The sequence below is a fragment of the Rutilus rutilus genome, assembly GCF_951802725.1.
Source record: "Rutilus rutilus genome assembly, chromosome: 3".
NCBI classification, from domain to species: domain Eukaryota; kingdom Metazoa; phylum Chordata; class Actinopteri; order Cypriniformes; family Leuciscidae; genus Rutilus; species Rutilus rutilus.
This window is the reverse complement of record NC_140211.1, coordinates 36,231,188-36,244,134: the sequence shown is the minus strand read 5'-3', so window position 1 is coordinate 36,244,134 and position 12,947 is coordinate 36,231,188. Positions and strand designations below refer to the sequence as shown.

General features: G+C 36.9%; 1 protein-coding gene across 1 annotated transcript; it reads left to right on the top strand.

Annotated features, from left to right (window-relative positions):
- Window positions 1–3,442: 3,442 nt before the first annotated feature.
- got2b (glutamic-oxaloacetic transaminase 2b, mitochondrial) lies at window positions 3,443–12,503 on the top strand. The gene is made up of 10 exons (XM_084404110.1): window positions 3,443–3,599; window positions 5,889–6,045; window positions 6,445–6,573; window positions 6,703–6,762; window positions 9,032–9,190; window positions 10,200–10,304; window positions 10,499–10,649; window positions 11,564–11,729; window positions 11,810–11,960; window positions 12,076–12,503. Exons 1-10 carry the CDS (start codon window positions 3,517–3,519, stop codon window positions 12,196–12,198), a joined length of 1,284 nt encoding a protein of 427 aa, XP_084260236.1. The 5' UTR covers window positions 3,443–3,516; the 3' UTR covers window positions 12,199–12,503.
- The last annotated feature ends 444 nt before the right edge of the window (window positions 12,504–12,947 follow it).

Below are 12,947 nucleotides of genomic sequence, written 5' to 3'. Positions count from 1 at the left end.
CATTTAAATGGTGGCTGTCATAAAAAACTGACAGATTTATTCAAACATGCATTCAAAATTACAGAACATTAAAAATTATAATGAATATGTAATATGGTGCATATATTTAGCAAAATGCTCCTCTGTAGAGTTCATTTTTCTAGCTGACTAACGAGTTTATGGATATGGTTTTTCTGAGGTAAATGTGATCATGTGACATTACATGAAATTGTTTACAAGCTGATTTACTGACGTCTTTCCACGGTTGAAACACTGATCGAGCGATTCCATGTCACATGATACGGAATTCAATAATCTGTAGGTAGGCTACTCTACCTTTTAACATACTTTCAGATACTCATTCATGTTTATTTCGCGCGGTAACATGGTATTATTAAGGCGAAGGCGGCTGCTGCTTCTCTTGGCGGAGCCAGAGGGGGGTCCGGGGTGGACACCCGTGACATGCGATTGGCCACCCCGGGTGCCACCCCAAAATTTTATTTGCTACTTGCAGTTGCTGATGCTGATTAAAAAAAAAAAAAAAAAAAAAAAAAAAATTCCGTTCGCCGGCAGCGCGGGCACCGGGCAGTTTTCAAACGGACGAGCAGAGGACGAGAGATAGTTACAAGATATCGAACTTCGCCGAATAAGAAAACATCATATTTGAAGTAAGTTTTTAAGGTTTAGCATCAGGGGGGTTTGCTCCGAATATATTCGGCTTAATACACGCATATACAGTAGGCTACCTTGCCGTGTGTACGTTACAGTATACAAATGTAACTTCTAGCTAATGTGAGGATAGGAGATCAAAACGCAGGCAAAGAAGAGCAGAAACAAGCGATATCAATGCGATCACTAGGACTGTGAAGCTTTATGGGTGTAGGGTGTTGATGGACTCGATCTACTGTGTTTTGATCATCATTAAATCTGATCTAGATCTAGTAGTCTTTGATAAAAATGCGATTTTCTCAGCTTTTTGCTCATGTTGCTTTTTATGAAACTTGCCAACATTCAAGTGTTGATAAAAAAGACGCACGAAGCTAGAATAAAACAGATTTTTTTTTTTTTGTTTAAAAGCACAGGGTCTGTTCTTTCTTTTGGTATGTTCAGATATTCATACAACAAAATATTCTGGGGTGCCATGAAATTGTGAAAATTACCAAAAACACCATTTTTTTTATACTGGAAAGAGTTAAGATAAAAATGTTGGTAATTGGATGATGATTAGAATATGAATATGATTGGAATCATATTTTAAATTTGGCATATTTTTTAACAGGGTCAATTAAACATGAAAAGAAAGGGAGAGATAGGCTATAAGAGTTCTTTTTAATAAGCACAAACATAATCCAGTCATTTTATGAAAAAAGGTTTAACAAATTGCAACAGAAGCAAACTCAAATAAGTTTGTATCCTCAATATGTCCTGAGTAAGGAAAACAAGTCCAGAAGAATCCCATTAGGGGAAAGTTTTGAAAACTGTTTCTGGGGATTCACTTTTTATTTTACCTGCCTTTTGTCTTCTGCATAATTTCTCCTTACCCTTGTCTCCTGTTCTTCCCTCAGACTCGTCCCCCAGAAACAGTCCCACAGACCCAGACCCAGCCCCAAAACCCATCTCTTAAAAATTAATAAAGGCTGGTTTCTAAAGTACTTCCTGCCTCTATGTATTAATGCTCATGGGTAGCCTAAATGGGTTCCATTCAGACATTAACATGAAGTATTTTACAGTTATATGTCAACAAGATTCAACAAGACATTTTCACCTGGCTTTACCCAATGTTTAGATCTGTTGTGGTATTTATGCAAATTAACACATACATAATTAGATTATGCACCATTTGTCCATGTTAACAAACAATTAAAAAAAACTTGTAATACATTTTTTGTTTGTCTTGATGTAAGTAATCAATTCAGTAATTTTCATGGTGATATCTAAAGGTTACAATTTTTACCCTATTCATGTGAGAGAAAGAATGAATAGGCTATATTTGGGTCTTTTTCGAAACTTTCCCCTAATGGGATTCTTCGGGACTTGTTTTTCCTTACTTAGGACATATTGCGGATACAAAATCAGTTGAGTTTGCTTCTGTTGCAATTTGTTCAAGGTTGACCCCCATTTTGGCTTAAAATGACTGGACTAACAGGCAGATCAGATGCAAACAGACCCCAGCCCTTGCATCACCACTGGCTAGTCAGAGTCAGTGTGGTCAGACTTCAGGACCAGCAACAGCTCAGAGCATCTACCAGACACAGGCAGTCAATCACATACCAAATTCAGGAATTTAAGTTGAGAAGATTTTGCCAGATTAAAAGGATAGTTCACCAAAAAATGAACACAATTTTTTTTTTATCAATTAAATAATTATAATTAGAAAGAATGATTATAAATTATTATAATGAAAGAATTATGTTGTATTAAATCTTCCTAGGATAAGATTTTATATTGACGGGCAATAAAATTGTTAAAAATTTTCAAGTACATGTCTGCTTGATGCCTGCTATATCTAATTAAAAAAAAAAAATTGTAAATGAGTTTTTTTTTTTGTAAATAAATGCAGCAGTTCATAACAGACACATGCTACGGTATCTTATCTCCTTGGTGCTTCAGCTTTGTTTTCTGCAAATATTTTGGATGTTCAACACTTATAGACACAAACAGAGTGACCCAATTCCTTCCATAAGCTTTTCCACTGTGTGTGTGTGTGTGTGTGTGTGTGTGTGTGTACTGTGTACCCCCACAAGTAGCAGTGGCCACCCCCTGGCCACCCCATGTATAAAACTCTAGTTCTGCCACTGAATATATGGAGGAGAGGAGGGGTCCAAGAACTGACCCTTCAGGTACCCCTGTGACTCGTTGATGTGCTTTGGATTCCTCCCCTCCTGAGGCAACATTGAAAGACCTACCTGTGAGGTAAGATTCGAACCAGCAAAGTACAGTTCACATGAATACTCAGCGAGTATTATTAGAAATACCATTTAACAAAATGTCACAAGTAAATCAGATTATTTGAGCAAATATGACTTAGGCTATTATCACAGGTTGTCACATTGATGTTCAATGATGTTTACCATACTGTGAAAGATGAGATTTAAAGTGCATTTGAATACTCGTATGAAAGCAGATGCTTTTGTTTACAATTTACGTCTATTTTCCCCAACTCTATATTCACCTATGACACACTGACTGTACATTCCTTGTCTAGTCTTAAACTGATTTCATACTAATTTAATAAAGTTTATTTTGGTACCATTGTCTGATCAATATAACACAGAGAATTGGAATAGGGGGAAACAGGGATCTTTTTTTGTCATTTTATGTGTCTTATTTTTAATATGATGTGTCAAAGCCATTTAAGCTTGGGTTCTAATGATTATGTCTAATGACGTCTAGCAGTGGATGATGAATACAGTATTCATCATCCACCGCTAGATGGAGCTGTCACGCGGCACTTTCCTTCGTGAGCGCGCACTCTTGCACGCCGACAACCGCGTGCCCGTTCCCAGTCACTGTGCTTCAGCCGAGACAGCAGCAGCAATGGCTCTCCTCAAAACGACCAAGCTCATATCCTCTGTTGGGAGTTTGACGCCTTCTTTGGCTGCCCTACCCATTCGAGCCAGGTAAGGAACCTAAAAATAATCTGTCTATCTTCTTCTGTGACAGTTATGTTACATTTTGAGAATGAATTGCACTGAATTACTTTAAGTTGAAGTTTAATACATGCAGGATGGAAAATAGGTTTTTCAATAATGCCGTTATTCAATAATAGGTTTTTAATACGATTAAATTAATTCTTACAACTCACGCCATCAGATTTGCGCTCACGGTCACGCGCGTACATAGTCACATCCGTTCACATGGAGTTGATGCAGTAGAATGATACACTGACTGCAGCTCACGATATTAGACCATGTGGGTGTTGACAGATATCTGTTTTGTAGACTGCTTTGTATTATCACCTTCAAGCGAATTTCTAGCTGCTAATGGATCAGATTTAACACAAAAAAAATGTAAAACGCGCATCTCTACCATGTTTACTAAAAGAATCATTCAGCATCCCTCTGACCTTCATCTCGAAAAAGGCAAGAAATTCAACACTGTTTTCCTTATTCTACATACATTTTTGGTAAGAGCTGTCCGTCACTTAATATTGTGCTTATGGATTGGGATCAATTTTTTTTAATCTTGTGAGTTGTATAAATGACTCGCATTCTTATGAGCGCGATAGCGTGCATAACCATTTTTGATCTCACCAGGAGACCGTACGTACAGGTTTCCTGTGCGCTCATTGGATGGAACAAGCAGGTTTAGCTTTCTGATTGGCCATATTGCTTCCGGGTTCTTCCGTCAAGAAATCATGGTAGTCTGTGTCCTTTTGCACTTGGAGGGCAAAGCAGAGCTGATGATGAACGAAGATCAATAACTCTTATTTAATACGATATTAAGTTTTTCTTAAAGAGATGCAGCCACTTATGCCACACCAACGGTGTCTTAAGTGTCCACGTATTTGATAGTTAACATAAAAGGGCTGTAGAGTAATAAGGCCTACTGCCATTTTTTGACACTGTTAATACATTTCTCATTGGCCACTATAAATTGAGCTTTTGTACAATTTTGTATTATATTTTAAAGTCTGGAATTAATTCAACAACCAAGTTCCCAAGTAATGTCAGATTCCAAGTTATAGCGTTGTATAAAAACACACATAGACTAAATAACCCCTTTGACACACTAGCTATGCAGTAGGAGTTTTTGAAACTTGACTCCATGACTGACCTTTGACTCCTTGGGACTGTACATGGCCTCAAATGCACTTGAAAAGATATAGCAGAGCCTATTTTTTTACAGTCTATGAGCAGAGCTTACTGATGCTATCATGCAGTAAATAGCATTAAAGGCACAGTATGTAAGATTTTTGGATTCGAATATCAAAAAACCACTAGAACAATGTTATATATTTTGACTTATTTACTTGCATTATCCCAAATGTTTCCAGAAATGTTGTTTAATTCCAGAGAAATCAGCTATTTTATTGATTGATTTATTTTATTATTTTATAGAGACAACACTATTTTGTCAAGTGGCTAACATGGCATAATCATAAAGAGCTTTATTTGTAGCAACAGTAAAAAAAAAAAAAAAAATTCATCATACAGTGTATTTTACAATTATTTACACAAAATGAAAGGAGCAGCAGCAGCCGTCTGCAGCATAAGCATAATAACCTCAGTAACTTAATAAAGCTTTACTACATTAGCTCATCCATGAACATGATTTCTGTCCTGTTGGATTGCTTTCCATCGGCCGTGGAGGTGAAGATGACAACTCCCATGATTCCACAATCATGGGTTGGGGGGGCGGAAGGGGGATTATTTGCAGTGTCTGTTACGGTTATTGTCCCGTTTTAGGGATTTGATGGTATTATGATATTTGCTGAAGCTTTATCTTGGTATACGGTATTACCATCATGGTATTGAATTAAGTTACAAAACTTAATTGTTATCCTCCTTATAGTTTTAATAACTTTTTTGTTCTTACAACAACAAAAAGATCTCTGAATCTAAATTGAAATGCAATAAAAGAATACGCAAAAACAATTATAAACTAAATGTTTCAAACAGATTAAAGTGTAAAATAACTATAAAGAAGAATAATAAGCAGTGCAAACGGCTTAAAAAAAATTGCCTATAAAGTCTGTGATAAATGCGAATTAAAAAATCTGCATGTCTGTTTGAAACATTAAAACAAGTTTGTGTATTGTTTGAGATTTACAGTAGTTGAGCTGGGTAAATAGTATATTATCGACATGTATTTTGATCGCTACAGGCAAGGCTGAATAGTTAGTGTTATTTTTGGTTAAAAACTCCATTCTCAGATTTTTTTTTTCATGCTTTGCTGTTTTATTTTAGCTCATGGTGGACTGAGGTGCAGATGGGACCACCTGATCCCATCCTGGGGGTGACAGAAGCCTTCAAACGTGACTCAAACTCTAAGAAAATGAACCTGGGTGTGGGGGCATACAGGGACGACAATGGCAAGCCATATGTTCTCAACTGTGTCCGCAAGGTATGGACCCTTTTCTGTATGTACCTATGCCTGAGCGTGTGGGGGAGAGTTTAAACTTGGTGTTATCTTTGATTCAGAGTTAAATAGTTTATTCAAGTTTCAGGTGGCTTGTCAGTGATTGACCAATAGTTTTCAAGGGTGCAGATGTTTTTGCCTTCGTGTCAGTGTGCTCCAACAGTATTGGCAAAATGTAGGGGGTGGTGTGTGTGTTAACATGTGCATTTGGTTTTCTGCATTTCTGCAAAGTCACCCTGAACTCAGTGATTTGAGAGGCTGTCTCTGATTAAGCAGTCTCCTTCAATTACATTCATGACCATTAGCTATGTAACTGTGATGAAATATTTTATTCATTTAGTGAGTAATTCTTTTTAAATTAAGCATTTTTTTTGTTTTGTTTAGGCAGAGGCTCTGATTGCCTCTAAGATGCTGGATAAAGAATATCTGCCCATTGGGGGTCTGGGTGATTTTAGTAAGGCTTGTGCTGAGCTAGCACTGGGGCCGGACAGTGAGGTTCTCAAAAGCAAGAGGGTGAGTATGCCTCTCTAGTTCCCAGTGAGTCTTTCATTCTTGTTTTTACATTTACATCTTGGATAATTTATTATCTAACATGTTAATGCTTATTTAGCAAAACACTTCATCTGTTTTTCCCCCTATTAGAGCATCACTGTCCAGACAATCTCAGGCACTGGTTCTCTAAGGATTGGAGCAAACTTCCTGGTGTGTAATCCATTCCTTCTCTTCATTCCTTCAGCCAAAAAGTTTTGCATCTTCACGTTAAGGAGAAGGAGATTTTATTGGCAATCAAGGCCAGGGGCCCATTCTTCGTACGTGGATTACTCCGTCATCTGGATTTTACTGTTGATGATTTGATATAATCCAGGATTGTTAGGTTCTTCTAAGCTCATCCCAGAGTTGCTGTCATAATAACCGGTCCGTGAGCTCAAACCTGCTTGGGAGCCAACTTATTTCATGTAAACAGGATTAGATTGCGTCCTTTTAAAGGAGAACTCCGGTCAATTTTAACATTGAGCTCATTTTTTTGTACATTTGGAGTGCTGTCAGTACAGAGAAAAAACGACAAAAATCTGTGTTGCCTACAACGTGTTATCCTCTTTTTAAAATTTGCACCCTGTTGACTTCAATGGGGCAAGTTTTAAACCTGCTTTTAGCCTCTTAACATCCTTGATGTGTCATTACAAGTGCACAGGTCATGTGAGTGATTCCTTCTGAGTGAACGCGGGTGAATCTGACTGCAGTAGATGTGAAAGAAATATATAAAAAATTATGTTTATTCAGCCAGCGCACATACCTGTATTTACATCCTGTTTTCGGTCGGAAGTCCACAGTAATTGATTGTCAAGTTCACGCGCATAGGTTTAGTACCTATGATCACGTGCGTGAACTCGACAATCGACTACTGTGGACTCACATGACCTGTGCACTTGTAATGACACATCAAGGATGTTAAGAGGCTAAAAGCAGGTTTAAAACTTGCCCCATTGAAGTCAACAGGGTGCAAATTTTAAAAAGAGGATAACACGTTGTAGGCAACACCGATTTTTGTCGTTTTTTCTCTGTACTGACAGCACTCCAAATGTACAAAAAAATGAGCTCAATGTTAAAATTGACCGGAGTTCTCCTTTAAGCGGTGGTGATACTCACCCAAACAAATTTACTCACCCTTAAGCCATTCTAGGTTTATATGACTTTCTTCTTTCAGCATTTGGAGTTATATTAAAAAATATCCTGGCTCTTCCAAGTTTTATAATAGGAGTGAATAGTAACTGAGATTTTGATGCTAAAAAAAGGCGCCTCCATCCATCATAAAAGTAATCCACACTGCTCCAGGGGCTTAATAAAGGCCTTCTGAAGCAAAGCGATGTGCTTTTGTAAGAAAAATATCCATATAACTATATAAACTATAATCAGTGGCTTCCAGTAAAGGCCGTACGCAAGTCTAGTTCCGGCGGTAGAGTGACCTCTGACCCGATGCATGACATCTACTGGTGAGAGTAGACGCCTCTCACGGTTCAAACAAATTCTCATTATTTCACTTTAAATATTATCGTTCTACACTTCTAGTTTGTGACTGGTGTTTTGTTTTGCTCTATCCTCTGCGCTTATTAACCCCCTGGAGCTGTGTGGATTACTTTAATGATGGATGACCTCAGTTACTATTCACTCTCATAAAGCTTGGAAGAGCCAGGACATTTTTTTTTTAATAGAGCTCAGATTGTATTCGTCTTAAAGAAGAAAGTCATATTCACCTAGGATGGCTGAGGGTGAGTAAATTGTGGGATCATTTAAATTTTTGGGTGAACTAACCCTTTAAAGAGTACCTTATTGAACCAGGAACAGTAATAATTTAATATAATAATAATAATAATTATGAATTTTAAATGAAAGTATTATTTTAATGTTGCGTAGTCTGGCACAATATAGACACCGACAGTTTTACTAACTTGGAGATTTATGTGAGGGAATAAATACCTAATGATTTTATTTTAGAGTCTTACACACATGATGTACAGTTAGTCTATGCCGTGCATTAATTTGAACAGCTATGATGGGAGATGCGCAGGAGATGCAGATAACTTTGTAAAAAATGCTGTTTGCTGTGCTGTCAAACTTTAATTAAAACTTTCACGTAAAAAATCTGCTTCAAAGGTAAAATTAAATGAATTGCTAATTACAACATTGAAATAAAAATGTAAAGCCTGTACAAATATCCCACTAGAAATAATGGAAATAACTGGGAATCATGTAACAAACAGGTCACATTTCATTAATCCATTATAACTTTTATGCCGTTTTGGTTGCTCGGCTGTTTCCTTATAAAGGTCCAGATATTTGTCAAGTTTTTCGTCAGGTGTTTGATGTTCTTTTTTTATTTTATATGATGTAATTTACCTTGCTGTCTTGCCACCAGCCAGTCGCTGCATTGCTGATCATATCTTGCTCCTCTTTCTTTTCTTTTGTCCATTAGTCACGGTTCCACTTAGCAAAGGATGTATACTTGCCGAAGCCATCCTGGGGAAACCACACCCCTATTTTCCGTGACGCTGGTATGCAGCTGAAAGCGTACCGGTACTATGATTCTGCTACCTGCGGCTTTGACTTTACTGGAGCACTTGATGACATCTCGGTGAGCCAGTACTACACAGCACACTTTCCCATACAGTCTTATTAGCCTTTAATTAGTACACTACCCTTCAAAAGTTTTGGCTCAGTAAGGGGTTTTGTTTTGTTTTGTTTTTCTTTTCAGTAAGGACAAGTTGAGCACCTGCTGCAATATTTCAATCACTAAAAACAGCTGGACATTCTAAAACCATTAATGTGAAAAACACCCCAAGTGCCTTGATGTACTAAAACTGTGATATTAAAGGATCAAATTCACTATACACTCTATTGATAAGCCCAGAATATGAACACATCACACTAAGTGTATTCTTTATAATGTTTTTTATGGAAAAACACTTATTGAGGAACTGTGTGTTGCTTTTATATTCTGGATTCATCCACTTGCCTGTATGTAGTATGCAGCATCATTGAGGTGTATATTGAATTTGGTCTTTTAATATCACTGTCTTCCTAGTGATATTAATACTTAACTCAAACCTGGTCAAAATGATTGGCGAGCAATGGAGGAATGCCTTGTTTTGCCCTCCAGGTTGGCAGTCTTATAAAGGTGTGACGTCATGTGAAAACTATGAATTAAGCAGCACAGCTGTTTTCAAATGTGATAAGAAATGTTACTTGCACCAAATCAGCATATCAGAATGATTTCTGAAGGATCATGTCAAACTGAAGACTGGAGTAATGATGCTGAAAAGTTCAGTTTTGCCATCAAATGAATAAATTACATTTTATAATATGTACAATTAAAAAATAGAAAATTCGAAAATTACTGTATATTTAATCAAATAAATGCAGACTTGGTGAGCATAAGAAACTTGTTGTTTGTTTTTAAACATGAAATATTTCTGACCCCAAACCTTTGAACAGTAGTGTATATATTTAGGGAGAAAATGTTGTCCTTTCTGGCTCTATTTTTCACATAATTTTGGTTAAAATCCCTACTGACATGATTATGTGACTAAACTATGAATCTCTCTAAGATACACTGAAAGTTAATCATTTTTCTCTACCTACAGCAAATTCCAGAGCACAGTGTAATCATGCTCCACGCTTGTGCTCATAACCCCACTGGTGTCGACCCCCGACCAGAGCAGTGGAAGGAGCTCTCGGCCGTCATTAAGGTGCGCGCGTGTGGTGTTTTTGTTTGTATCCTCCCTACCTTCTTTTTCACTTTACAGAGGCATGACTTCAAAAGCACAGAAAAAAAAACAGTGTTTTTTTTTTTATTTTATTATTCTGTAAGAACTGATAAGACACTCCAGACTGTTGTCTGACATTGCTTCACTGTCTTGTTGTCCTCTTTCTCTCTCTGCAGAAGAAGAAACTTCTGGTGTTCTTTGACATGGCTTACCAGGGCTTTGCTAGTGGAGATACTAATCGAGATGCCTGGGCTGTGAGATATTTTATTGAGCAGGGCCACAACGTCCTCTTGTCTCAGTCATTTGCTAAGAACATGGGTCTCTATGGTGAGTAGCCTATATTGTGTGTGTCAGGGGCTTTTTTCCCCACCTATATATAGCACAGATTGGATCTTGATGTTTGCATGTAAATTGCAAGAAATGCATTTTCATAAATTTTTTCACAAATCTAATATGTATGTAATATTTGGTCATCTGACCTATGAAGAACCGACTACCCTCTTTAATCTAAATTGTTGGTCCTTTGCTGAGGCATACATTTATCTAATCATTTTAAGTAATATTAAAAATTAGAACACTAAAGATTTTTCCAAGTTCAAAATGTATTTAAATAAAACTATCCACATACTGGACACTGAATTATTAATATAACATGATTGTAATTAATGTCAAAGATACAGTGTGTCCCTTAAATGCACACAAGAAGTTGTTCTGTTCACACAGCCTGTTGTGATAGCAGAATAAAAAAAATCTAAGTACTATTTAGGCCAGAAAACAACATGCAATATCCCTAAAAAAATAAGCCAATGAACAAAAAGCGAGTTTTTTTTTTAAACTCGCATGCACTACCTTTTTGGGGGTCTGTAATATGTTTTATTGTTTTTATTTGAATTCCTTGTATTTTAAAGAATTATTTTATGCTCACCAAGGCTGCAATTATTTGATCAAAAATATTTTTATGGAAACGGTATTACTTTTTCCCCCCCCCTCCGGATTCTTTTAGTAGAGAGCTAAAAAGAACAGCATTTATTTGAAATAGAAAGCTTTTGAAGCATTATAAGTGTATTTTACTGTCACTTTTGATAAAATTTTATCCTTGCTGAATAAAAGTAAAAAACATACTGACCTCAAACTTTTGAACAGTAGTGCAGTTAAGATAGTTGTACATTAAAGGATCTGCCAAAGACTATCTAATTGGCAGATTGGTCATACACAATCATAATCTTACTACTGTATTGTAGGTGAGCGTGTTGGAGGGTTTACAGTGGTGTGCGCAGATGCTGAGGAGGCTAAAAGGGTGGAGTCTCAGCTGAAGATCCTGATTCGCCCCATTTACTCCAACCCACCCATGAATGGAGCACGCATCGCTTCCACGATCCTCACAACACCAGAGCTGCGTTCTACATGGTGAGAAATGCTTGCACACTCCCTACATAGAGGTTCATACTTTTTTCTTTTTTTTTTACTACATAAATGTATTCCTGTAGGCTGGAGGAGGTGAAGGGAATGGCAGACCGTATTATTAAAATGAGAGAAATGCTGGTGACTAATCTGAAGAATGAGGGCTCCACTCAGAACTGGCAACACGTGACTGATCAAATCGGCATGTTCTGCTTCACTGGACTCAAACCTGAGCAGGTACAGCCCTTTACACGCTCAAAAACTAGTATAATTAACTAAATGTAGCGTGTTTCACTAAAAGTTGTATATTGGTATAAGCTCTAATAGTTGGAAACTATGTATTGTGTTTCAGGTGGAACGTCTGACAAAGGAGTTCTCTGTTTACATGACTAAAGATGGCCGTATCAGCGTTGCCGGTGTGACCTCTGGAAATGTGGGATACCTTGCACATGCCATTCACCAGGTCACTAAGTAGACCAAAATGATGCTGATACAGGAGGCTTGTATACTGGTCCTGTTTCTGTAGTCCACCCCATTATTCCTCTTTGGAATAAGATCTCGGCTTCACTTCATTTGGCTGTTTTTCTAGGTCAACATGGACCCTGAACATGTTATCAGGGTGTCTAATGGTAACCTATAAGTCATCTCACAGGTTATCTTGTGGTTCTGTAACTGAGCACATTTGAGAACATTTTTCATCCTGTTAAAAATTCCGTATGAATTTTATTTATTGTGTGAGTGAAGTAAAATGAACAACAATAATAAAGAATATTGTGTCCATTTATTGTTCTCTGTGATTTTCATTGTTGGGGACAGAACAAAGCACACACATTGTTAACCACATATTGACAGAAAAGCCTGTATATCAATCTGATCAGTATAAATGTAGAAAAATCTGAGTTCAGTCCCTAATCTGTTGAATTTTACCTTTTGTTTCTAAGAAAAATAAATGTAATTGCATAATTGAATTTAAGAATTACACTTGTACAGAGATCTGTCAAAGAAATTCTCTTAATGGAAAAAAAAATTAAGATAAATCTTAGTGTCTGACCTTGACCTGATATTCAGTCTCCCGTGTAATATCTGAGGAAAATAGAATTTTGTAGCAATATAAATTGTAGTCCAAAAGTCTGATCACGTTAATAAAAATGTCTTTACTACAAGGAACTGCATATTCAAAATATATTTTTTTATTATTATTTGTATTGTTAGAAACATTAAAAC

What these genes read in the sequence shown, in the direction of transcription:
- got2b (XM_084404110.1), top strand. Translation starts at nt 3,517, where the DNA reads ATGGCTCTCCTCAAAACGACCAAGCTCATATCCTCTGTTGGGAGTTTG. An exon ending in GCCCTACCCATTCGAGCCAG is followed by an intron (nt 3,600 to 5,888) that starts GTAAGGAACCTA and finishes GTTTTATTTTAG; the next exon opens with CTCATGGTGGACTGAGGTGC. An exon ending in CCAGAGCTGCGTTCTACATG is followed by an intron (nt 11,730 to 11,809) that starts GTGAGAAATGCT and finishes GTATTCCTGTAG; the next exon opens with GCTGGAGGAGGTGAAGGGAA.